General features: G+C 39.2%; 2 protein-coding genes across 5 annotated transcripts in view; one reads left to right on the top strand and one right to left on the bottom strand.

Moving 5' to 3' along the window:
• The window catches only part of LOC145967459 (kin of IRRE-like protein 1), a 372,081-nt gene extending 353,505 nt beyond the window's left edge, over positions 1-18,576 (top strand). For 2 of the 3 annotated variants that reach the window (XM_083092372.1, XM_083092371.1), the window contains 3 exons: positions 2,385-2,705; positions 14,093-14,323; positions 14,971-18,576. In XM_083092372.1, the coding sequence (XP_082948498.1) occupies positions 2,385-2,705; positions 14,093-14,323; positions 14,971-15,311 (893 nt within the window). In that variant the 3' untranslated portion in view covers positions 15,312-18,576. Of the gene's footprint in view, positions 1-2,384; positions 2,706-14,092; positions 14,324-14,933 lie in introns of all 3 variants that reach the window. The other variant, XM_083092373.1, reaches the window with a different exon arrangement.
• Positions 18,577-20,192: 1,616 nt separating this feature from the next.
• Positions 20,193-22,809, bottom strand: LOC145966972 (uncharacterized). 2 transcript variants are annotated; one of them, XM_083091435.1, is made up of 4 exons: positions 22,554-22,809; positions 22,176-22,472; positions 20,915-21,109; positions 20,193-20,830 (listed from the first exon to the last, which is right to left on the bottom strand). In XM_083091435.1, exons 2-4 carry the CDS (start codon positions 22,377-22,379, stop codon positions 20,642-20,644), a joined length of 588 nt encoding a protein of 195 aa, XP_082947561.1. In that variant the 5' UTR covers positions 22,380-22,472; positions 22,554-22,809; the 3' UTR covers positions 20,193-20,641. The 2 variants fall into 2 exon arrangements, with proteins under 2 accessions (XP_082947561.1, XP_082947560.1); XM_083091434.1 differs by having other exon boundaries at positions 22,176-22,447.
• Between the last annotated feature and the right edge of the window lie 3,901 nt (positions 22,810-26,710).

Below are 26,710 nucleotides of genomic sequence, written 5' to 3'. Positions count from 1 at the left end.
AATTCTCTGCCAAAAGTTAATCATTTCGATTAACAAAATTCGGAATATTTCAGTAAAAACGCAATAAATATTAAAAAATACATCTCTGCACTGTAGCTAAGATCAAATTGTAATATTCCACGCAATTTCTCATACTCAAAATACACCAAAAGTGGATATATTCGTCAATAATGATTTTCAGCTACTTTTTGCTGGGATTGTACATACAAAGCATCCTTAAGGAAACATGATTGATATTTAATTTCCTGTTTACGAAATTAATAATGCACGATTTCGATAAAAAATGTGATGTAATAAATTTTGCGCTGAATTAAATATATTTTTAATTGCGCCAACACAATTAGACAAATGGCACGAAAATGGCGACGATTAAAATGTGTAAAATCTCCGCTGTTTTTATGAGGTCTCCGAGGAAAAGAACGCGAGAGCAGTTCGTCCGCGAATAATCCACCCGCGAGTACAATGGCGAAGCGACCAATCATCGAGCGTTAAATCGGCATTAATCCCTAGACGAATTTTTTCGCGTTTCCTCGTTTCCTCTTTTTTTTTCCCTCCCCTCTCCTCCGCTCTCCATGGGTGATCGACAGTGACGTTGACATGGCGATCGGCCGAGAACGTATTGACGTTGACGAATACGTCGAGTGTTAGCGGCACCTACATGTGTATGTGTGTGTGTGTGTGTGTGTGTGTGAGAGAGAGAGAGAGCGCCCTCCCCTCTCGAAAATAAAATCTGTCGTCCTTGTCGCTCTCGCGTATCCACCATGCTTCCTCGCCTCCTGTCGAGGGTCTCTCTTTCTCTCTCTCGCGGTGCTCCGCCGATGCCAACGATCCGTAAACTCGATGGCATGAAATTATTTTTGTACCCTCTCCGTGTCCTCTCCCTCCTCTGCGACGTTATTGATGTCGGTTACCATTCCCGCAAAGCATTTCGGCAAGGAATACGCTCATCGAAGCATGATGAAACGGTAAAGAAACGGGATTTCCGGGACAGAATTTCTCGCGATAGAATCGAGTGTCGTGTAAGACGTTACTTGTTACGCATATCGAGCAAATATAATTGGTATTCCGCGACGTATCGCGATCCACGAATGTGCGAAGATATTTCTCCCTAGAAAAATTCATGACGAGTAAAAGAAAAGACCAATATATCTTGAAAAATAATTCGCAAATTTAAAGAAAATATTCATAATATCAAGGATAGATAAAACATATGACTCTATGGCTTAAGAAAGCATTGCTTTTTCTAGAGAGAGATCCAATTTATCATAACTCACTCCCTCTTCTGAATTGAACGCAAAATTTTGTGGGCTGTCTAGTTTTGCTTACATTACCACATGTTTTGGTTGGAGCTGATTTTTAGATGAACGTGAAGAGAGAAATATCATACAAGAAAAATATATCGTTTCGCGAGTCATCCAGTTTGACGAACTTAGCTATCTTCTTTGCTCATAAAACTAATTTGAATTTGCCTTTATCTCAGCGGGGGGCCCTTTACTAGCACAAAAGCGCGAGCTACAACTGTTTTCTCGCGGAGAATGAAGTCCGAGCTACGTGTAAAGATACTTAAGAGGTAAAAGGGCAAAAGAGACGAACGGAGGAGAGAGAGCAAGCGCATATAAAGTACAAACGAAGCATTGTCGAGATTCAATATACGTCCTGGAGATCCGTGAGTTATAATATAACGAAGAGCACGATGACGACAACGACGACTTTGTGATTAACGTGAAAGAAATGAAATCCCGAGCGTCTCACGAATGAAACGAGGAATATCGAGAGACAGCGATAAGAGGATTCCGCGCAGAATCGAAACGCGAAAGACGGGAATACGCATCCCAATCGATCGATCGTCGAAAATGATAAGATATCGAGCTCCTGTGATTCCAACAAGGCGCAAAAATTGATTTCGAAAAAGCGCTTTTGACGAAGGCAAGATCCCGATGGCGAAGAGTTTGGGAGGGACTCGGGTCGCATCGCGATAACGCGAGAGAGAAGGAGGGGTGAGAGGAAAAAGAGAATGAAATATCTCTACGTCCATTACTATCCTGGTACACTAAATCTCTTGCTGTTCCTAGACACGCGAGAATTTTTCACTCGCATACCGGGCTTGATTTCCGAGAGAACGACGGACGGTGGTCTCGCCCTCCCGAGCTAACCTGTGGAGTCGTTCTTTCGGAAACGCGTGCAAAAAATCCAGGAATGTCACGCGGGAGGAAAATGGTCATATCGTTAAAAGAGATTTAGTGAGAGAAAGAGAGGGGAGAAAATCTCTCGTAGCCTCTTTCCACCCACATCCAAGTTCTATATTTGAATTGTAGAGATTGTTCGGCCATAAGTCGCATAATTTACGATTTCTCTGCTTTATAAACGACCTGCTTTTCTTTCAGGAAAACCGTTTCCGGTGCGCAATTGCACCCTGGCGAACCAGACGTATACCAGCGTGGAAGTGAAGTGCGTACCGGGATATGACGGCGGGCTCCCGCAGAAATTCGTCCTCGAGGTCTATCACGGTGACGTCGACTTCCTCACTAGCAGCCAACCTCTCTACAACGTCTCTAACCCGGACGAACCGATCTTCGCCCTGGCCGGGCTGGAGGCCTCGGTCGAAGCCGGGGTTCACGTAGCGGTCTACGCAGTCAACGCCAAGGGCCGAAGTCAACCCGTCACCCTCAGCGAAGTCACTTATCGAGATGCCGAGAAACGCACCGGTAAGTACAATTTTAAACTTTATCGGTGAGTTTAATATTTATATTTAAATTTTAGAAGTAAAGCGAAAGACACGTTTTAATGTTTTTGCTACATCAAACGGTAGATTTATCGCTTCGGAGCGAAAAATCGCGACATTTATATCGCGATGTTTTGCTTATCGAGATCAACGCGGTATTAAAACCGCAAAATATACGACCGCAATATTTTTATGGTATTTTCAACGTTATTATTTATTTTACGCGAGAATACTTTTAAAAACATTGATGCATGGACGCGAATTGAACTATCTCGATGGAGAATGAGAAATTGTCTGTCACTTACAAGTCGACACGAGATCGAATCGCGAGAAGTATATCGTTGAGAAAGGAATCAACCCTGCTCAATTTAACGGAGATCCGCGATTGTCCGGAGATTAGCGAAAGATGCTGGTCGAATACACGGATCGACGGCAAGGTCACTATCTGTGGGTGGATCTTTCGGGGATGAATCGGATAGCGGATTTGGTTCCCGAAGTGGGTGGTGTCAACGACACGAGGCGGTAAGCAAGACGGATCACTACTCTCGAGACAACGTTACGAGACGAATGTACCGCACCCCATTAAACATTCGTATATATGTCGTGTTACTTATCAGACGAAAGTCTCTCGGAAATTAACTAAAGAATATGGAGTATTTTTATCTTAAACTGCAAAATATAATTTAATCGACTGTGCGATACCAATGTCGCAAAATAAATATTAATTTTCTATATATTATTCCATATATTTATTGTATAAAATAATATATTTTTTTATTATTAACGAGCGAACGGGAGCATTATATAAATATGGATCTGAAAATTGTTTAATTAAAAAATTATAATAAAAATATATAACGTGAAGACAATAGTGGACTCGCTGTTGATGCATAATAATGTAAATCAGTGATTAATTATTTGTTTGTTCTAGTTATATTTTTTTATCATAGCAACGCGATATTTTGAAATGGAAAAATTGAGCTTTTCTTTTTTTTCATATAATATGATAATAAAGCATTTTCGGACAAATGCAATTTTTTGTTTCTATAGTTACAAAGTTTAATCATTTAACTTTGAGACACATACCTGTATATAGATTTTATAGAATTTGCATAACTCTTCGAAATAAAAGAATTTCGGTGCATTATTTTTTTGATGATAGATTTCTCGAAAAATCTAAAGAAAATCAATTGAAATTAAATTCTTTTCGATAAAAATATGACTGTAAAGATAGAGGCAATTGTCCCCTCTCCTCCTCCGACACTCAAGGAATATACGAGATAACGCAATGAGAACGCGTGGCGAAACGTTACGACCGCGTCACGTTGCGTATCATTGTAACGTGGGCAAATGAACCTATTCGCCAGCCGACATGCACGCAACAGTGTTACATGCACGTGCGTCCCCGTAAACATTACCGCGGTCCGAGGTAAAACGAATACCAGGCAAATCAATTGTCAGTAAAGTGATTTACGGTCGTCGCAGCGTCGATCAATTTGCCGCTCGATGCGACGCGGCGTCCGCGTGTTTCGCGTGACTTTTAACTCTTTCCCTTTTCCTCCACTCCCTTGTCACCAGCTCAAAAACAAATTGCGGATCCGAATGAGAGACGAAGGAGATCTCTGGTCGATTTATTTCCAGAATCTGTCTCTCGTGAAGAAACAACTATTTTTCCGAGAAACTTCTGTCCTCTTCGTTATCGTTTTATGAGTCAGAAAAGAGAAGCTGCGATTATTAATTTCTAAAAAAACGATGAAGTTATCTTACTGACGTGTAGAAAAATTTAAGAATCGATGGGTTTTCATCACGACGAACATGACGAATTTAGATCTTTCGTGCGATTCTACACGTCAAAGCGCGCTTAACCCATTTCTAGACGAAATTTTTTGTTCCACCGTATAGGCAACGAACATCGAATTAAGGAAAGCAATTACAGATAATGGTCCCAGCGGCACCCAGCGCCGGGACTGCGAAGGACTTGGAAAGCAAGAAAGAGAGGGAGAAAGAAAGTAAAGCGGAACTGCGCAAAGGACGGAGAGGAAGAGCAAGGGAGAAGCCTATCTAAGAGAGATACGAATGTACAGGGTGGTCATTAAGCAGCTGCAGCTTTCTTTTCTCTCCGTTCTTGCGAATATCTCTCTCAGTTCTCGACCCTGTACTCCGACTTCCTTTTCTCTCTTCTCTCCGTCCCTCTTGTTCTCATCATCTTCCTCTTCCCGTGTCTCGCCCTCCCTACTTCCTCTCCCCTCGATTCTCATCTTTTTGGACATTAAGCCGTAGCGCGTGCGGTAATTTTCCTGAGGTCATTTTTGCCGCTCTTCTTGCCCGATCGTTAACTTCACTTAGCTCTGTGTTTACCCCCGTCGTCATTTTTCTCAGCCTCCACCCCCTTCCCTCTCTGCCGCCTCTCTTCTCCCATCAAGAGCGGCTTCTTCCCCATATTTCCCCCTTTCATATTCCTATCCGGTCTCGCATTTCCACGACCTCGTCAGACGTCGCCCACGAAGCTCCACGTGCGCGCTTTTCCTTTCCATTTCCGTTTTTTATTATCGCATATAACCTTGTCTGGCAGATGTCTTTTTTCACGATTCAGAGAGAAAGAATAATTAGCGCCACACTGTCCATTCGCGTTCCTTTGGGTCCGCTCGTTCGTTTCATCAACATTATCCCTTTATCGTCGCGAAGCATCGGATGATAAATCACTGACACCGTTGAAAAGTCGGTTTCAGGGGGCGACTTTAATTTCTGATATCAAAAAATGTGAAATCAGAAATCCTGGACTTTTGAAAACTCCGATTTAAATGTAATCAAAAAGTTTCGAAATCAGTTTTGTTAAAAGTGAACTCCATCGGTTATTAAGCTTAATCGTCTTTGAAGTAGATTTGTTCTACATTTAAATTTATACTCGAATCGGCAGCTCTACCATTGTTTGAAACATTTTTCAATATTTTTCGGGATACATTATAACAGCAAATGCCGATGGCATATGCAATGATAGAATTCGGAAATAATAAATAATAAATGTGATTGTCGAAATTTTCTTGATTTTACAGTTATTTATTGTATACTATCAATTTTAGGCGAAGAAATGTTTACGAGATATCTAGTCGCTTGAAAGCTTGTGCAGATTTTAAGCAGATTGTACTTGACGGAAAGGAGATTGTTTGAGGGATTGCTAGTCACTCGTGCGATGCTTATTTCTTTCTTACTTTGTGCGCGTATATAAACCTTAAAATTGAATAGTAAAATGCAGTATGTAAGTTTTTCAACCAGCTCTTGTTTACAAAAATACATATAATAGTGAAAAATAAAATTTATACAGAGAGAGAGAGAGAGAGAGAGAGAGAGAGAGAGAGAGAGAGAGACAGAGTTCAAATGGAACAATATATATCAAAAAATAATAATTTCATAATCACGTTACAATTTTAGAGAATATTGCATTGGATTTTTTCCAATTTTTATTAAATCACAAACTTTTAAAAATTCAACATTTATTTTTATTTTTTATAAATATATTTAATTTATAATGAGACTTATGCAGTCACTTTGTTTTTCTTTTCCGTGTACATAATATGTAAAATTGGTTATAGTGTATAATTAATCTTAAAGTTCATAGTTTTTATTCGGAGTACGATTACATAGAAGTAATCATTAAATATTATAATTTCAAAGTATTGCACTGGACTTTTTTTTTATTAAAGACAATTTTTTAAATTAATATGATGATTATATTTTATTTTTCACAATTATATTTAATTTATAGTGAAATTGTGTGGCACACACAATGTTTATTTTTTTTCTTTTCATGTGTATACATTTTAAAATTGAATCTAATAATTATGTAGTAAATAATCAGTTCCAAAAATTACAACTTTTTGAAAAAAATACAGTTTTATTTGAGAGAAGCGAAATTTACACAAAAAATTCTACTTACAATACAGAAAAAATCACTGAAAATATTATAATATATTTTAAATCTCTCGAAAAAAAATAAAGCACTTTGAATTTTTTACAATTTCAAATTAGAAATTTTTTAAACAAACGATTTTATATTTGAAATATTTTATATATAGATGAAATAATTATATAAAAATTAATGCTATGTATAATTCCGAGAACAAAAGCTAATAAATAAAGATAAAATTTGTTATGAATGAGAATGTTATTAATTTATGTGTATGCGCATAATTAATCGCGCTTCCAATTTTCAAAGTGATTAAAAATATAGTATGTATATATAAAATATATATAGTAATGATTAAAAATGAGTCTATAATAAATTAAATATAAAATGCTGCAAAATATAAAATATTTTAAATATTTTGTTTCATTACAATATTTTATACTTTTATATAAATTAATAACATTCTCATTCATAACAAATTTTATCTTTATTTATTAGCTTTTGTTCTCGGAATTATACATAGTATTAATTTTTATACAATTATTTCATCTATATATAATTACTTTTCATTATTTTTTTCAAAGTATGTACGGAATGAATATTTTATTATTCTGCCGTTTTATTTTATCTATAAAAATGATTAAAAAATTTTACTCTTCTATTACATCTGAAGCTTGTCAATTAATCTGGATAGCTGCGAGTGTAAATGCGGGCTGTGCGTCTTACAGCGGATTGATCCCGAGGCGAGGTCGCCGAGATAATTCGAGCCCGCGGCGCTCGTCGAATTAAAGCGGCGATCTAAGGGTAAGTCTCGGGGAAGATAACGCATTCGTATCAGATAAAGGGTTCCATCGCGCCGCGCGACGCTTCCTACAACAATTGAGATTAGAACTCGCCGAAATCTTCCGAAGGGTCGCTTCCGAAGGGACGATCCGGATCGCAACCTCCCTTTCCCTCCCCTCGCTCCTTGTCGGAACGTTTATTACTCGATTCGAGATGCTCGAGGCCGCCGCAGGACTCGGTCCTTTCGGCCCGACTATGCAAGCAGGCCCGAGAGAGCCAATTCACTCCGCATCGTGGGATTGCGGAGTGGTAATTGCTGTCCGATTTCACCCCGACACGCACCATCGAGCGTGCCATCGTACGCGTGTATACACGCGCATGATGTATGTATACAGGCGCGCACCGTATTGCACGCAAATGCGAAAGGAAGGATCAATCTAACGATAATCTCTCTCTAAATTGTTCCAGCCGATTGCAATTAAGAGGATACAATATGAAGCTGCATGTATGACTTCTTAATTTATATTTGACAGGATTTATATTTCTCCATAATTGTGATATAAAATTTTTTTCACGCAGAAAAAAGTATGTAAAAATGCCAACACTCGCGATATTAAACGCGCGAGATAATATTATTTAAAAATTGTTTCTTTTAAACACATCCGTTTGTCTGCTCTTTGGCTTTCGAGAATTTGCATTCCTCGCTTTCTAACATCGTCTAGCATTCTGGGAATATGACGCATTCGTCCCGTATGATATCGACTAATTGCATCAAAGACGAATCGATCTATCGGCCGTATCTCGATCATCCTTCATTAGCTTTGACGAGCACAATAATGACGGACAATGATGACGGATGATCTGGAACAAAGGCTTCCCGATGCTCGACCAGCACTGTTGACTTAGCACGATCTTCTTAAGTGATTAACACTAATCGATCGATTTGCCTCCATATTTCCGTATTTGATTTCCGCGAGTTTATCGTTCTGCGATGCTCGATTAGCAAAATGTACTCTGAATATTATCATATAAAGAAATTCTTTCTTAAGCAAAATATATGGCACATATTTTTTATAAAAAACAAAAGAGAAGAGAAAGAAAAAGAAGTTTATTTCGAATAGAAATATACTTTCGAAGCTTTCGAAATCAAATTAATTCGAAAATAGAGAATAATTCGATTAGTGCCGTGAAATAATTATGCCGTTGGTCCGGTAACTGGGATATATTCGGCAATTTATATCAGAAGTTTCCCAGATACGCGCCGTAAGGTTAACGGGAGAGATTCGCGTGGGATGATCCATGGTGACGGAGCGACGAAGGTGCGCCGCGTGAACGCTTTCATTAATTGAAAGCAGGGGACTCTAAGTCGCTTTAGCCGACCGAAGGGGAGAGGAAAGGACGACGGAACAACGATCCGGAGTTCGACCCTATGTTGGAATTAATCCAGGTGAACCGAACTTGGATTTGGGCGCCGGCTAAGCCTGGCTTCTTGGTGACTTAACCGGCCACATGACCTCCGAGGCTTCGTCTTACCTCTAACGCGGACGCCAATGTTACGGCGATGTAACTCCCTCCCCTTTTAAAGAGGATCTTCCTTAACTCCGCCGAATATCTCCTCTCTCCGGTGATGATTTATCCTCCCGAACTCTCTTTTACGCTATAAATTTATCGGATAAAATTTTCCTGCGTTAATCAACATTAATGAAACTCCGGATCGTTTATATTAAATAATAACACGTCGTGATTTTTTTGTTGAGATAAAACATTGCTAATTGATGTACCTCTTTTTCAGGATATATTTGAAATAGCTAGACAATACTTTACTCGATACATTAAAAGTTTATAATTTAATCATTTGTTTTCTGAAGAAAATTGCTATTTTATTCTGATTTCTACTACATAAATTGAAATTAATTATGCGTCAATTGAATTATTCGCGCCACTAGATAATGAAATAAATCGACTCCGAAAATATTCCGTTAATAGATTTATCGATTCTTTCTACAATCTTAAAGAGCCCGCAGAAATAATCGACAGAAGTAACAATCGATCAAAGTACAAGCAAAGTTTCCGATGTTCCTGACAGATAGAAAAAGTTTCGGGCAATCCGGAATTTTTTTCAACGATGGAATCCACAGCGAGGGATATTTTTCCCAAATAATCCAAGCGGTTAGATTCTATCCCTGACCCTACTGCAAGTCCGATTAGTGATCTAAACTTCGATGAACTTAGGATTCGGGAATCCGTTGGGATATGCGATCTCTTTCTCTCTCTCTCTCTCTCTCTCTCTCTCTCTCCGTCTCTTTTCCTCTTCGTGAATCCCGTTAGTCCTTTCTCGCAAGGATCGACGATATAAGGACCGGTTTATCTTTACTACCCTGGCACCAGACGTTTCTCCGCGTAGAACTCGATTAAACTTCCATTGCAACTTTTACGAGACAGTATCGGAGGCTTAGGGTTGTATACGATCGCTAAATGTACCAATTCTCCGTCGAACGCACGAGCGCATTCCGCGCGTAAGAGCGATAATAAATTGAAAAATTATCTGTCGATCTCGAAAGTATTACCGAAAAAACATCGCAAGGAATGAGGCAAACGTGAAACGTCGAATAAAGTTACCCGAGTGCAGTGAAAACATGTAACAAGATATAAGAAACTAGCTACATACTGGATAAGAACTTGACTTATATAATAACACAGAGCGGCGAGTTTTTTTAAATTTACAATGAAGAAAAATAAAAAATGAATGAAATATTTAAAATCTTAAACCATCACATACGAGACAGCGCGAGACTATCATAAATCTTTCCCCGCTAAATTGTCAAAAGCTTTATTGTAGTTCATTCGCGGAGCTGGATGAATTTACGAGAGTTTCTTAAGCTCGTTGCAATAGGACTCCGTGTGTCACTTATGTGTACTCACACGTGACATACTCATTGTACGCGTTACTATGACTTTCATAAATCTTCCTTTACATTCCGGACGAAAACGCGCGAGCAATTACATGAAAAATGTTACTGACATAATATTATTCATGTATATTCATTAATCTGCATCAATTACGTATTAGATAAAGTCTTCACAATTATATGCTATTTATAGAGCGATTATGTAACAGAGAGAGAGAATTTTACAACAACTGAAATTTTACATTTATCCATCTTCCTTTTCTTGTCTAGTGACTCGTTAATATTCTCAGTATACACGGAACTCATTTACAGTGTAGCTGCGCACATGCTCTTGTACGGTCGCGTGAATACATGTCTTGAGCGACGCAGGCAAAAGACGGGTCTAAAAGTTTATAAATTTGTGACAAACAAGCTACGTCCACTTTTGCGAAAAGTATTTCAATGCAAAATATAAATGAAAAAAAAAAGTTTTTTTTTTAGACGCAACGTTAATGGCTAACGAGTGCGAGTTTATTTTGCGTGAATTTAAATGTCGAGTGCGCGCTGAGAAGATTCTTGAGAGGAAACTTCAGTTCCCGGCTTATATTCCTGGCGCAATTACCCGGCATTTTTCGTAAATCCCTGTGCATTTCCGGAATAATCTCTGCTCGAGCTCGAGCGCACGCGTGTCTCGTTAAGCGACGAGATCTTAAGATCACCGCTTCAGAATGTGTCAAGACTTCGTGCTACGGGAGAACGTTGTTTTTTCTTCCACAGCTCAGAAAGCTCATTTACCCGGTCTGACACTTGTGGTCCTCGGAATAACACCTGCGTGAGCCTTCCTTGGGTTATGGGAGTCGGTCATGGCGCTGAATATCTGAGCTGCTGGTTGATTAAACCCGGGATTTTACCGGGGTATTATCACATATCAACAACATATGTCACATGTATAACACACACCCACGTCTTAATGCGTTTACCTGTATTAGATATGCGAGCTTACAAACGACTAATTTGTCCCTTGATATATCAGCTTCATTTATTTTTCTCGAGTAACAAGTACATATTTCTATATTATTCGGAGCACTACTACTATGTTTTACGATCTTTCTTTCGCTCCGAAAAAAATGCGCGACAACAATAATTAGTAATTAGTTGTTAAAAGAATAACTGAATAAATATCTGATAGTCGACGAATTTCTAAATCGAGCAAATATTTTCTAATATCGGTAAAAAAACAACCCAATTAAAACAACCTACGTGAGTCACGTTATAAGCGTGCAAGCAAAAACTCTGGGCTGGGCCAGCCTAATCGACATAAATAAGTTGGCGCCTCTCTCTCTCTTCCACCTCCTGGACGAGAGAATTTAAGAATTAAAGTCTCTCGCTTTTCACAGTCCGCTTTATGCCGACCGGCGCACCTGATCGCGCCGGTTTGCAACTCACGAGGCGCGAGAGGAGGAGCAGTTTTGTTAATTATCCGACAAAAACAGCAGGCGCGATCCCACGCTCCACCGGCCACGCTATCAAGCGGCGGGACGCTATCACGTGCGCGAACGGTGGTATATCGCGAGGTGGAGGTGCTAAGAAAAGGGAAAAAATAATGCTGCAAGATTTCCCGTATCGTTCGCCGATTCTTCGCTGAGAAAATCGTACCCTCTGCAACAAAATCTTTCGCCGCGGTTTATGCAAAATTTCTAAAAAAGGACATTGCTCGCTTTCATTTGACACAGATACTCTTTTAAACTTAAATTAGTGAAAAACGCTGGCACAAAATTTCATCAGAGTGAATATTTCTGTTGTTTAACGAAGATATTAATATACTTTTGCTCGTCTATCTGATTATGACAATAAGATTTCATTGAAGAATTCGCAATAATCGTATGTATTTGTAAGATGTTTAATTTTTAATATTTTCTCTATTTATTTTAAATTGCCATTTTTTGGGAAAAGCCTTTACGGATACATATCTGGAATGAAACACGTATAGTATTAAATTCAAGCCATATTTTTTTATTTAAAAATATGATAAATCCACAAAACAAAGACTTTTGATCAAACTCAAATATTTCTTTAACAAAATGTATGTTACAAATTTATCTTATATCTTATATATTATTATTATCTTATTACAGGGTAGGCCATTTTAATCTACGCACTGAAATATCTCAAAATCTATAAGTTTAAGACAAAAATGTTTCAGACAAAAGTTGTATGGTTTCAAGGGGGACATAAGATGGTGCCATTAGTTTGACCTTGAAGAGTCACCTGAAGGTCACGTGAAGGTCATCTCCAACTTTTTAAATGGGACACCCTATATGCTTTTGCATATTCTTGTAGCTTATCTCGAGAGCTTTCCAAAACACTATAATTAAGTTAGTTTTCATTAAGTACTTTCCGAGTTATGAGGCTTGAAATCATTTTTTAATTTTACATAAACCGTAAAATATCTTGTAAAATATTCATTTTTCGATTATCTTACCTTAATACTTTTCTGTACAAAATAATGAGAGGAATCAATTGGTGTAAAGAAAACACATAGTTATTTTTAAGAAAAAATATGTAGTTGTTAATTGCAAATTACATATTTTTTCTTCGAAACGACTATGTGTTTTCTTTACACCAATTGATTCCTCTTATTATTTTGTACAGAAAAGTATTAAGGTAAGATAAAGTAAGATATTTTACAAGATATTTTTCTAATGAACAATACATTTGATTATATTTAATTACATTTAATGATTACATTTAAGAAACTACATTTATAGTTTGTATTGCTCCAAATCTGAGAGGCATATTTTTCCAAAAGAAATTAATAAAGAGCAGTTCAAAAATCATATTTTGGCGTATTTTGGAAAATTAAATAATTATTCGTTTTAATATATATGTGTGTTTACGATGTATGAATAAATTTGACACGATTGTACTCGCACATCCAGATAAAATATTTCTTATTGATTACATTTCCCGAATACTTTTTTTACGCGATTGCCATTTCTACTTGAGATTCCACAGGCGATTCGAAAATACAAAATGCGGGTAAAACCGTATGTACGTGACAGCGCCGCAAAAAATACCGGCATGCCAGATGTAATCCCGACGTTGAGGAATATAAAATGTTTTCTCTACGGCGCCGGTCGGGGTTTGTTTACGCATGTAACAAAGCTACCTTGCAGAGAAAGAGAGGAGAAGAAACAAGAAAAAAATGAAGCGTTTCATAAGTAGCATAGGAGAGTAGATGATGCAACAGTCGTTTTTTCTTTACCATGACACAGTGTGGTTAATCCTGCTCAAAGAAATATCCACATTAATTTTGTGTTTCTTGTCGCTTCCTCACAGAATTACCTATTCCATTATACAATTCTTTTAACACAATCCTCCTATGTTGATTTAATTAAAGACTCAGCAAATATTCAGGGAAATGTCGATTTGTAAGTGTACAAGATAAAAAAAATGCAAATTATGGCGAGCATAATTTATCACAATTATTGATAGATTGATTTCTCTTGGCAACATTTGTTTTTAAATTGCGAAGAGTAATCAATGCACAAATTAAATACTTGAAAATTTATAGAAAGTTTTTTTTATTTATTTGCCTGATTAGGCGCAACAGTATAAACGAATATATCATTTTAAGTCTAAATTTATTTCTAATAAATTTATAGGCCGCAAATATTTAATTGCTTTTTTCGCATCTATTTCTACTTGACTGAATAATCGACCAGTGAGCGAACTTTTATTAAATTTTCGCATTAAGAACAGAAGAATAAACATCGCTTTTTTCGATTGTTACAGGTCAGGACGCCGGCATCGAGTTATCACCGCTGATAGGCGTAGTGGTCGGCGCTCTGGTGACTCTGGTTCTCATCATCCTGATCGTGGTGGTCAGAGTACGTCGGGAGCGCGTAGCGAAGCCGCGGCACGAGAAACCGGCGGAACTCAGCGAGTTACCACCTCAACAATACCCCATGCAGAATTCCCAGCAGACCGTGGAGACTGATCCCGATGTGATCCCGAACAAGTTCGGTAAGACTCCCATCGATACCGCGGACTGAAACAGCCCGCGCGCGAATCCGATTACGATTGCTCGTTCATACGTTGCCGACATCCTGTATAACTGATAGAGAAAGAGGAAGAGGAAAAAAGAGTCACGTGCGTGATTTTTTTAAACGAGATAACTGAAAACTTTACTGAAAGTTATTATACTGGTTGCGATTATCTCGAGATGGAGAAAATGAAAATTCGCGTTTTCTTTCGCGTATTCTGTTTTTACATCTAAAACTTGTTTTATTAAATGATCTATGATTCACGAAATCAAGGTAGAATTCTATTTACGTTTATGTGTTGCATATCCCAATGTATGTGTGTATTTTACTTTTTCAAAGCTGTTATGTATCACACATAAAATTATAAGTAGAAATCTGTCGCGAAATATATCATCATCTTATAGCGAGCCTTAAAATAACAGCGGTAAAGGAATTGATCACGTTTCGTTCCTCAAACACGCCTATCATAAAGAAAACATCGAGGTTGCAGCAGTTCTATTCTTGTCGCGAGATTTAAAATAACGAGGAAAAATAAGGAAAACCAAGAGACCAGTGCTCTTTACTTTCGCATTTATTCTCGTATTCGGCAGCTCCCGACAGAGATCCCCGTCTGCTTCGGTGTTCCAGAGGGTAACCTCGTGGAGGTCAGCCCGCCGAGTTACCCGGGCGGTTATCCCCCGGGACACTGGGTCACGCCTGGACCTACGCCAAGCATAGACGAGCTCTGCCACAAGTTCACGGGGAGGCCGACGGAGCTGAGGTTACCGTCGAGGAGCACAATATCGAATCTGCCGGGGATGCCGGTGACGGGGGTGATGGTGGGCGCCGGCCAGGGCGTCGTCATCGGCGGTGCCCAAGGTGTCGTTGTGGGTGGCGGTCAAGGCGTTATCGTGGCCGGCGAGTGCCTCGACGGCGAGGCAATCAAGCGAAGACTGATGGCCAACAGACTGCCGGAGAGCTGCGTCTAGAAGCGAGGCTCGACCGCAGGTGATGTGGTATCGTCACCGTCACCCTGGTAGCAATGGTGGAGAAGATGTAACTATCGCGTCGTACGAGATCCTGGCGAAAGACGAGCTCGAGGAACTCAAAAAACACTCGTCAACGTATCCAAGAGCAATTTTACAGAGAGAGAAGGTCCTGTCGAGGAGACATTTACGTTGTCCGTTTTCGTGACAGACTGTCTGTTAGCTTTAACGTGTGTTTACGATACGGCACGATCGGCATCGACTCGGGGAAACTCGGTGGAGACAATGAGGTTCGAGCGATCAATAGCAGGTCGGGGTTACGTGTCGCGGATCGCATTATGTGTCTCGCGAACGATTGATTCCACGCGAGCTGGTCCGAGTTCTCGCGGAAATGGCTCGCGAGATTAGAGACACCGTACGTCACCGATTGTTTTCGAAACACGGCCGCGACGATCGTTAGTTTTCCTTCCACGGGGCGAAAGTATGCGGAGAAGTCAACTGAAAACTTTTCAAACTTCCTCCTTCCCCCTTCCCTCTCTTCTCTTCGCCTCGGAGGAAGGTATCGTCGCCAAGTTGTAACATTCTGTTCTCTCGGTCGTTGACTTAACCGTCTTTGCTTCTCTTTTTGTTTCAAATCAAATGATCTTCGACGGTATCTTGTCGAATATTTCTTCAACGGAGTTTCGCTTCTCTTTGTTGTAACATTAGAGAAACAGCCGAATCGAATGAAAGGAGAACCGAATTTTTTGGCGAGAGAGCTATCTCGAAATAGAATTAGCAGATTCAATAAATACGTTTCCGAGAAACAACTTGCCACTTTTCCGCAGATAAGATTTTTGTTGCGCAAACATCGAAATCTCTCCTTTTCGTTCTAATTTTATCTAATTTGTAGAATTTTTTTCTAGCAAATAAGTAATTAATTATTCTTGTTCTTTTTTTTTTATTTTTAATTAATTTATTTTTATTTTTCAGTTTCAGAGGCGACTTTCTTCCTCGAAATATCATTAATCTCTTGTCTATTATTATCTTTTGCTTTTTCGCTTTCTCCCTACTTGTTAGCATCTCACGCTGCATCCCTAAATAAATCCAAATTCTACCAACGAGACGTTGGTTCGGAAACATCAGGCCGTGAAACACAAGAAAAGATAAAAGGCTCTCGAACGAACCCCTTTTCCGATGGCTCGAATGAAGACGAATGGAGGAACCGCGCGAAAATATATCGGAAGGGTGGGAGGGTGAAGAGCGGGAGAAGAAATCGGACGAGGAGAGAAAGGCGGAATGAAGGGAAGAAGGAAAATGTGCCCGATGCCACTCTGGCCTGGGTGTAGTTTGAAGGCGTGAAATACAGTTTTAAGGTTGAATGATCGGTTCCGATATCACGATAAAAAGCAAGAGGGCGGGAAGGGAGGGACCGGGAAAATGCGGAGAGACACCGCGAACATCGACATATCCCGTTTAAATTCCGAATTCGATATTTCTGGGCACACAATTTTTTCGCGCGCGATATCGAGCACATTCACGCGAATAACTCTATACCATGAAATTTCAAACAATCTTCACCCTTCCCAGAAAAATACTCACGAATCATCGACAAGACACGCAGCAATATTGAAACATCCTTATGCATCGATCGTCTGTCCACCTGTGTGTATAATTCGACGAGTAAATGATTAAATTAACAGACGGACAAGACAGCTCCCTTTCTCCTCCTATCCAGGGGAGGGGGTGAATGCAAATATGCCGAGCCGCGTAATGTACAAAGCGAAACGATTCTAAGAAAATAAAGACCAGACGCGTGTTATACTCTATTAATAATTGTATGTGTATGTGTATGTGTGATAGAACATTTGTAAATTTTTCTACCGCTGATATGAGTTTTCTGTATCCCGTAAAAAAATGTCGGATAACTCTCGTGAGATTATCGAATGCTCTCAAACATTTTCATCGAAATACTCTCACTCTGGATGATGTATGTGTGTGTGCGCGTGCGCGTGTGTAAATATATACATAGTTTAACGAGTTCTTTATCGAAGCGTTATTCGCGATTTCGTTTGATTCGTGACAATGAGAGAGAGAGAGAGAGAAAGAGGGATGGCACATGATACGCGGTGTCCGCGAATTTCTAGGCACGTGTGAAGGAAGCTTCACTATATGTAAGGATGTTTGCAAAAACTGGTCTTCCACGTGACACACGGCGACGAAAGTCGCGAAACTTCTCACGCGCGAGAACGGAACTAACGAATCTACACGAAAAGCGTATCTGGAATGATCTAACATGAATTTTGTGCTCGTAAAAAGTTCTCTCGAATGACTCATAGACTCCGTAATGTGTATAAATAAAAAAAAAAATAGAGTGAGAAATCGATGAGTGAATAACGAATGTCGCGTAATGGAACGTTATCCCGCCAGAACGCGAAAAGCGACCGACATTGAATCGATCGTCGAGCCTGTGTCTATTTTCGATGTGTAAAAACGATAATGATCAAGTACACACGAGATACGATTGCTCGTTAGCTAATATATATCGCTGTATATATTATCACGAAAGAGTCTATAACGATAAGTTGACGAACGTTCAAGTTTTCGAGATGATTGTCGAGCGCACCTCGTTTAATTAACGTTGCACTTCATCGAAGAAATATCGTTGAAATTATTTCCGCAACGGTTGTCGCGCTCGACAACGCCGTTTTACAGAGATCTTTTAAATTCTCTCCCCCTATGTTTTTCGATGATGCACACATATCTTTTACGTTTGTGAGAATCTGTTCGAAAAATTCCAGGATGAATGAAGAGAGGTATGACATATTAAAGCAGACCGAGGATTAGAAATAAGACAAAGCACTATACTGCCCATTCATTTTGTAAAACATCGGGGAACATCGGGGTTATTAACACACATATACACACACATATGTACACAAGTATGTGCGAGGATCTTATTCAAGCGAGCGTGTGCGAGAAAGATCTCCAAAGTAGGAGCCGCAGATAACCGTGAGTTTTCGGTCGACGTAACCCAAGTGCAAAAAAAAAAAGAAAAGAGCAAACGCGTCACAAGGAAATAATAATAGCGACTAACGACTGTACATAATCAGCTGTACTTAATGACGCGACAGATGTCCATGTAAATCGATCGACGTCGTCGAACTTCAAGTTCACTGTACAGGTGATTTCATATCAAACCCCCTCCCCCGCATATCGTTTAACTAAAGTCGTATGTATATACATAACACCATGTTTTGATCTGAAATAAACTGTTTAATTGTCCGAATCTCGTGCTATGTATTTATTTTGCGCGGTACTACTCGCTACCAGGCGGTACTTGTAACCGTGCAACGATCGATATACAAAGTGTCCTATGTAGATTGGGTACAGAGCGGTATTTCTTGTTGAAAGATAAGCATCTTTTTTTTCTTTGGTAAAATTTCTCGTTTTATGATGTGCCAATATAGTGCATTTCTTAATTCTTAATGTAAATAATTTGATGTAATTTTGTTAATTTTTGTATAATTAAATATAATCTTCACATTTTTCTAGTGGAATACTTGAAGAGAGAAACTTTATTGGAGTTGATATGAAATAAAAATTTTCTTACAACGAAGTGTTCTTTCCGGTTTCGATGTAAATAAAAGGATACATGCCTCGATGTCTACATGTAATGTAAATATTAGATTTAATTTTATAACAGATTTATTAAAATATTTATACGAAGAATCAAGAAATAGCAAATGCACAGTATTGACACATTAAACAATGAGATATTTCGAGGACGATGCATTTCCTGGAAACTCTGCCAAAGAAAGAAAAAGCTTGTTTTTTTTTTAGAAAGAAGACAGTATGTATTCTACCTTTATATAGGATATCCTCCTGTGTACTCAGGAGAGAGAAAGCGAGAGGAGCGCGCTTATAAAGTAAAATAGGCGCCTTGACAAACGACGCTCACGTGCCGCAAAAAGATAGACGCGCCTGAAAAATGGGGGCCGAAACTTCCTTCCGGTTCGACGAAAAAGGAATACTCAGCACGTGAGAAGTCAACTCTCGGAGCGACGGCTTTGAGAAATTCCTGTGGTGTCCTGTCAGGAGACTTGGTCGCACGTAAGTCTTAAGACATTACGAATACGTATTGTTAAAAGTGTCCTCTTAAATGAAATTAGGGTTTTGTCAGTGAAAAGTAGAAAATAATCACTGATGGTCTCTTTGTCAGTTATAAATATAACAAATCAGTGAAATCTCAGTGAAAGAATCAGTTAGTATGGCTTGTTTCAAATGACATTTAAAAAGTACGTTTTTATTATAACACATGAGATAAAACATATTTTAAAAAAAAATATTTAAGTAAAGAAATATTAAATATTAAGATTTTTTTATTTTTTATCAAAAATCCTGTATTTTACGAATTTATTATATCTTAAAAACATAAAAAAGTATAATATGTATATAAATTCGAATTTTTGAATACTAATTATATGTTCATTCAGATATGTGGCTTTTATAAAATAATATAGGGGCTTTTATAAAAAAATGCCAATTAAAAATAAATAAAAAGAGCTTTAAAAATACATCTAGCAAATTTATATTTTTGCTGATTTTTCAATAAAATCTCTACTAAGACATAAGATGAATATTTTCACTCAAAATCAGTGAAATATTCATTGACTTTCGATGAAATCTTATGTCACTGCTTCAATCAATGACCTTTTCAATTTATAAGAATTAACATTTTTGATTTTCTGACACGAATTTTATTTGAACAATACATGTATATTTTTTAATGATTCTCTCAACATTGATTATTACAATACATTTACATACTGTATGTAGTACGTGCGGAAAAATTCGCGCGTTTACATTAGAAGCATTGCAGCGAAGAAGGTACGTAACACTAGATGTGGTTTTTATTCCGATTTTATTCAAGGTTTTACGGCAATAGACAGACGGACCATAAAAATCGCTTGAGATGCACGCTCCGCGAGCTCCCTTGTGTGCCCTTCAGCATAACGGGGGGAAAAAATGGAAAAGATGCCGCGCGGAATTTTAATCCTTACGTTACGTATTCCCGGTTACGTCGTGTGTATAAGAGGGGAAAAAAACAAAAACGATATACCTCATATAAAACATTTTTAATAGCAACTGCGCGCGAATCGAGTACGTTTACTTTGGAGGAATTTCTGATCTCACAATAATTCACGTTCGCTTAAAATTTCACGTATCAGCTCGAGATTACAAAAGCTTTGTACGCGGATTTTTCTCGAGAAAAATGCCGTAATACGATTCATGGCAATGTAATATCTTAAATATTGACACAATTTGAGAAATCATATCTGCGCCGAGTTCTCCTAGGCGGAGATGCGCTTCGCGTGCGCTTCTTTCGTTTCTCTGGTTACGTCGCACGGGAATAAGAGATCTCGGAGCTTTCGATGCATCTCCAACGGCACACCGACGATAATATCCATGCATTTCACCAGCGCGCGATTGTACGCTTCTGACATCGAGTATCTTATTCCCTCCAGATGCGGCAGCTGTACCTGCGGATAAAAAGTATCTCGGTACTCGAGAAAGCGAGGTAGCGCATCTCTGTAGTTTAAAAAAAAAACTCGATGTTTATTTACCGATTCATCAGTAGGAAAAATCGTGCTCATTATTCTGTAATACAGATCCTCCGTTTCGGTGCTGTCGCCCCAGAGACCTTCCGTGTAGGTCCAATAAATAAGACCGGCGACGATGGAGCCTTTCAAGAGGCACATCGCGATCCCGCAAAAACGCTCGGCGCTCGAAAGCGGCTTCTCGGGAGAAACTGCACGAAACTGCACGAAAATACTTTATTTGAGACTTTCGATTAGCAAGATTTTACAGATACTCGTTGATTCATCAATTCCTCTTTAATCGCGTGTTCCTTGCGATACGTTTATTTAATATCGCGATGATAAATACATCGAGTCTTTCGTTCGATATACGTTGTCGTGCTTGACCTCTCTCTTTCCCTGTTCCAAGACTTAGATGATGTCCCTAACAGTTAGGAGAGAACTCAGAGACCGTCCTCCTCCATTAGAGACCCATCGATAGTCACTGTAGCAGTGTACACCGACTGTCGAGCTAATTCCAGGTAAACGCAACTACGTATCGACTAACCAATTCCGTACAGGTGCTCGAACACCATCATCTCGTTACACAGCGTGTCAATATCGTGTGAGACTCGACAAGCCACATGATTTAACTCGAAATTGGATGCAATTCGCACGGAATATACATGCACATGTGGATACGTACAGGTCGAAAAGATCATAGGTATTACTATTTGAATATTTTTACCTTTAAAAATTTGACAGAGATAGAGAGAGAGAAAGATTCAAAATGATATTAATGCCAATATCTCTTCGTTTCTCGAGTCGAGTTATTATTTTTACTTTCAATCTCAAATTTCAATCTAATATTTACTTTGATATTTTAAGATCATCTACTTTTGAAATTATTTATAATCTGTAGTTTTTGTCGAGAGGACTTCTTTAAATTTCTGGAAATGAAAAATGTTTACTGTCTACTTGAGGTACAAAGTAAAAGCTTAATTCCTATATAAATTAAACCTATTAAAATCCTCTAACCATAAATTAAACCTATTAAAATCCTCTAATCCATAAACATAAGAAAATTAAGATTGAAAATAAGAACGAAATTTCTCGACTTGTTTCAAGTTTGAATCAAGCACCTTATGATATATTATCAAAGAAGTATTCATATAAATATAATATACTTCTCTTGGATTATTAATTTTTTCAAGCGAATATAATATATCTTCTTATGCATTAATAATTTTTTAAGCGACCTTAAAATTGATTAAATCCTTAAAATTCTTAATGATCCTGTCTCGTACACCTTTGGCGGGCACTTTTGTTGCATGTCCTTCCACGAACAAACTTTAACTGCCACCGGTCTAGCGGTCCAGTAATCTGTCGTGCGATTAGAATCGGGGCGAGAATCCGCATCTGCACCGACGAGCTTCTGAACTTTCGGCCTCACGCATGTTTTCGGATTGGACAGATTAATGGTCTGTGCGATACACTTGGTTCCTCTCTTCATATCGTTTCCGTAACGCAATGAATAATACAAATTGCAAATTCCGTCTCGTTTTTCACGACGAGCGAGCCCTTGTGAATGAAGAATTATGTAATACTAGGTTAAAAATGAAAAAAATATTATTTATCAAAATCTCTGTCTTTTTACGTAATCAAATATTGAGAATGATAAACTTGCTTGTTTTGTTTCAATGTTCGATAAATTTGGAAAATTTATATCCACGTAGACACATCTTTCTCAAAGGAATATTATTACACTTTAGGATGTTTGTTAAAAATTAAAAATTTATGCTGCAAAAAATCACAATAAAATTTAACGTTTTAAGTGATTAAGAGATTCTTGAAGTATCATTTTTCTATTTTTTTGCAGGAAAAATATTTACAAAATTTTTTAGACAACTGTCTATTATACTGAAAATTTTCAACGCGATGATATATAGACGAATGACGTTTATTAAGATCGATTAGCTTTTGTTTGTATGATGTACGCCACTCGCTCAATACATCGACACTCTTCATATAATCGTTACATCGCACACTTATACATATATATTTATATATGTGACAATATATATTCATATATGCTATAATAAATATACAACATATATTGACGTCAAGTTTTTGACGCAACTTAAATGTACAGCCAAGGGATGCTCCTCGTCGTCGATTTTTTATCGAGCTATATATATGTGTATGTGTGTCTGAGACCCCAACGGAGGTGACAAAGAAATGATGAAAAAGGCGCGAGAACAACGTAACAGATACGGCACGAGGCGCACACAAAGGACCTGGAATAATGTATGGTGAATACTCCGTCAACTTTGGTAGACAAAATCCTGTTTCGGGCCTCCTTCGGGCGTATCGCTCTCTCCCTACATAACGTTCTGATAAGAGCGAATATATAAAGGAGCCGAGATTGCGCGAGAAAAGGAGGCCAGTGCCTGATGAAACTCAGTTTCCAACCAGGTCTTTATGTCACTCCTCCTCTCTTTCTCTTTATTTCGTTACAGTACAAAGCGAGCGACCTCACGATTCCTTATTCATCAACGCCATTGGAAAGACGCGAGATTTGAATCGACGGGTCATTGTTGCGACATGTCCTCGAAATAGGTCCTTTGAAACGTGAATGTCCTCATCACATGACCGTGCAATTGATTGTGAATCTTTATTGTAGGGAGTTGATAAAATTTCCACAAGATATATACGTCATACTCCGACTATGAGAATTAAACGAAAATAATGCGAGATCAAAAAAGTTCTATCGAAACTTGTAATCGTACTTTTATCGGAAAATTTAATAATTCGAATTTTAAAGATGCCGAATCATCGATCGATACTTGACATCTCGCTTTGACGTAACGTAAGAAAGAAAACGAAAGGAAGAACACGAGAGAGGGAAAATAAGGAACTATCGCGCGACGATAAAAAAAGATTCATGATCGTTCGACCCCTGCAGATGGACATTAAGAAAACCATGAACGTCGCTATGAAGCGAGTCCGCGATCTTTTAACGAAGCTTCCACGAGCGATGAAATAGGACGAAGGACAAGCGCAAGAGAGCGAGAGAACTTTTGGAAAACTAATTTTCGCGATATTAGTCTTACGGAATTGGTTATTGATGTTCTATTCGTCCGCCGATAATGGTGAACGGAAGCGATTCCCGCGCGGAAAGGTCATAAGTCCTTTGGCAAGGGTCAAGGATCTCCTGGGGGGGTTACGTTGTCCCTGCCGGCGCTCGTCCTTCTTAAAGGAATTGCTTCCTTAACGGGCGTTAAATCGACTTTGCCGGCGCCGGTCTTCCTCGCTCTCGCTTCCTTGCGATTGACAGATATTTCGCGGTCTCTTCGCCTCGCTCCAGACTTCGCCTCCCGTCTTTCCTTCCTTCCTTCCTTCCTTCCTTCCTTCCTTCCTGCCTCCCCCGCTCGCTTCCTCCCGCTCGACGTCCTTTCTGTCCACCCTCTCGGTCCAACTACCTCTCCTCTTCCTCGAGTCCACTATCCGTGCATTCTTTTTTGCCACTTTCTCTTACAAAAGCTTCCAGGCGCACCTCGCAAGTCTCTCTTTCCGGCTGGACGAACAGCTCGCCTGGCGACATTCCAAGCAATCTCCTCGCCAGAGACCTCCGAAGGAATACACGATAAATTGATAAATTCGCGGGTCCTACGCGCCATCGGCAGACAGTTGTTAAGCACGTTCACACAGATATATAATTCAACAATTTCGGTGCGAACATCGACGCTGCTGCTCTTTACACTCGAGCAATGGTGGCTTCTGCTTCTATTGAAACTGAAATTTTTATTTCAATCTTTTTGATATGAAACAACTCTCATATTTCGATCTTATGTTTAAGACATGGATGCGTATATCAATTCCAAATATCCGTTTCTTGCCCACACGAGTCATAATAAATGCAACGCGGGTTTCTTCCAGAAGTGTTCTAGTCAAAAAATAACTCTATGGCATGTTAAAAAATTTTACGACAAAAAAGAACGTAAATGCGATCAGTCCACAACTGATAATTTGAAATACAAAGGCTTTTCATAGCCGGCTCTAATAACGCGAATCGCACGCAGGAGCGGGAGAAACGCTGGGGGCACAATGTATGATTTGCCAAGGTGCCGTAAATCGAGATTAGGGCGAAATTTCGGTAGTCGCCTCGTCTAACGGGCGATATCAAGAAGGTGGAATGGCACCCCTTCTCCCTTCACATAATCGCTCGCCGAACGACTCGAGTCTCCGCTACTCGGAGCTCAACCACCGACTCTGAGTGAGTCAAATTATCGTTTTCCTCCCTCTTTCATCCCCTTCCCTCGATCTATCGTTTATCCTCGCGCGTTTATCCTTCATGACGAACACGGAGGCTGGTGGAGACGCATACGTTTCCTCTTCCAGATTCCGTAAAGCGGAGCTCTCTCTCCCAGGGGTGGATTAGAATATCCCTCGGAGCGATTCTCTCTCTCTCTCTCTCTCTCTGCTGGGGCAAAGTTACCAGCACACGCGAACATTACTCCCGGGTCGATTAGACATCCGACCCCGTCGGGGCCTAATAACGTCGTCGGTGGCTCTTGGATCCTCGGGAGATTAACATAAGTGAAATAATACTGACCCTCTCTCTAAATACAGATCGATCGCCGTGATCCCTCGCAGTTAGAAGAATCTTTTGATCGCGATGAAAATATTTATCTTTGTTTTGCAATCTCGTGTAAACTTGCGACGCATATAAAAAAATATAACAAAAAATATAAAAAAAATAAAGAATATAAAAATGTTGTTTTCCAAGAAGATATTATAACAATAAGGTGGAATAAAAATCCAATCCGCCGTCACACATTTTTGCATCAACCTGACGCAGATTATCGCACAGCCCGTTGTAGTTTGTAACAAGGTACACAGTTGCACAGCTTACGTATGTTATACGTAAAAGAAAATACGCGAGGGGCGAGAGACACTTACATGAGAGAGAGTATGCGGGAGGCAGCTTCGCGACTGACGTAACGACGTTCAAGGGACCGGCAACAAATTCATGCGCGGCGCGGGCGCGAAACTCTGCCGGTTTTTCGCGAGTTACGTACACTCGCGCGAACGCGATGAGAACGGAGGAAAATTTAAAAGTTTTAATGAAGTGCTGCATCCGGGACGCGACGCGGCCGGGGCCTGCATACGCGGGCATAAGCGCTTTCTCCGAGAGGAGAGCGTCGGATTATTTTTTTCATAACTGCTCTCGACGCAACGAATGCAGATTTATGAAAAACATCATGCACGAGCGCGGACGGGATATTATCAGCGATAATCCCCCTTATCGAGTTCGAGGAGTCGCGTTGCATGATTTATATTTGATTGATATAAGGTCTCAACGTTAAAATATTTTAAACAAGATTTATGCGAGTAACATATTACGTAACATATTCTCGTCGCTCTCGCTCTCCTTTTCACTTTTTCTCTCTCTGCTATATAACAAAATATAAAAGTTGAAATATTAAAAAGTTAAAAGTTTCTCCAACGGAGAACAAATTGTACTTGTATCGTTAATTATATTATATTATTATTCATATTCTAAATTATATATACATATAAAATTATATATTTAAATGAGAATATAAAAGAGAAGAGCTAGTGAAAATGCACCAATTCGTAGATGGATTTTTCCACGGAATAACTGGAAAGTCTCGGTTATATTCCGAAGATGATATTGAAAGTAAATCAATACAATCCGTCTTAACCGATGCTCGGGCGCATTAATTACAGCCGACGAATCCAATTAAATCCGACGATGCCGCGCGCTTCGCAAAGACAGCGGCTCGTCCTGCGCGCTCCATTTCGCGGTCCATGGCATGG

Source organism: Camponotus vicinus, unplaced genomic scaffold (genome assembly GCF_025532165.1).
Source record: "Camponotus vicinus isolate PSW18456_S1 unplaced genomic scaffold, iyCamVici1.0 SCAF_2, whole genome shotgun sequence".
In the NCBI taxonomy this organism is placed as follows: domain Eukaryota; kingdom Metazoa; phylum Arthropoda; class Insecta; order Hymenoptera; family Formicidae; genus Camponotus; species Camponotus vicinus.
Note: the sequence above shows the minus strand (reverse complement) of the source record. Positions and strands in the feature narration are given on the sequence as shown.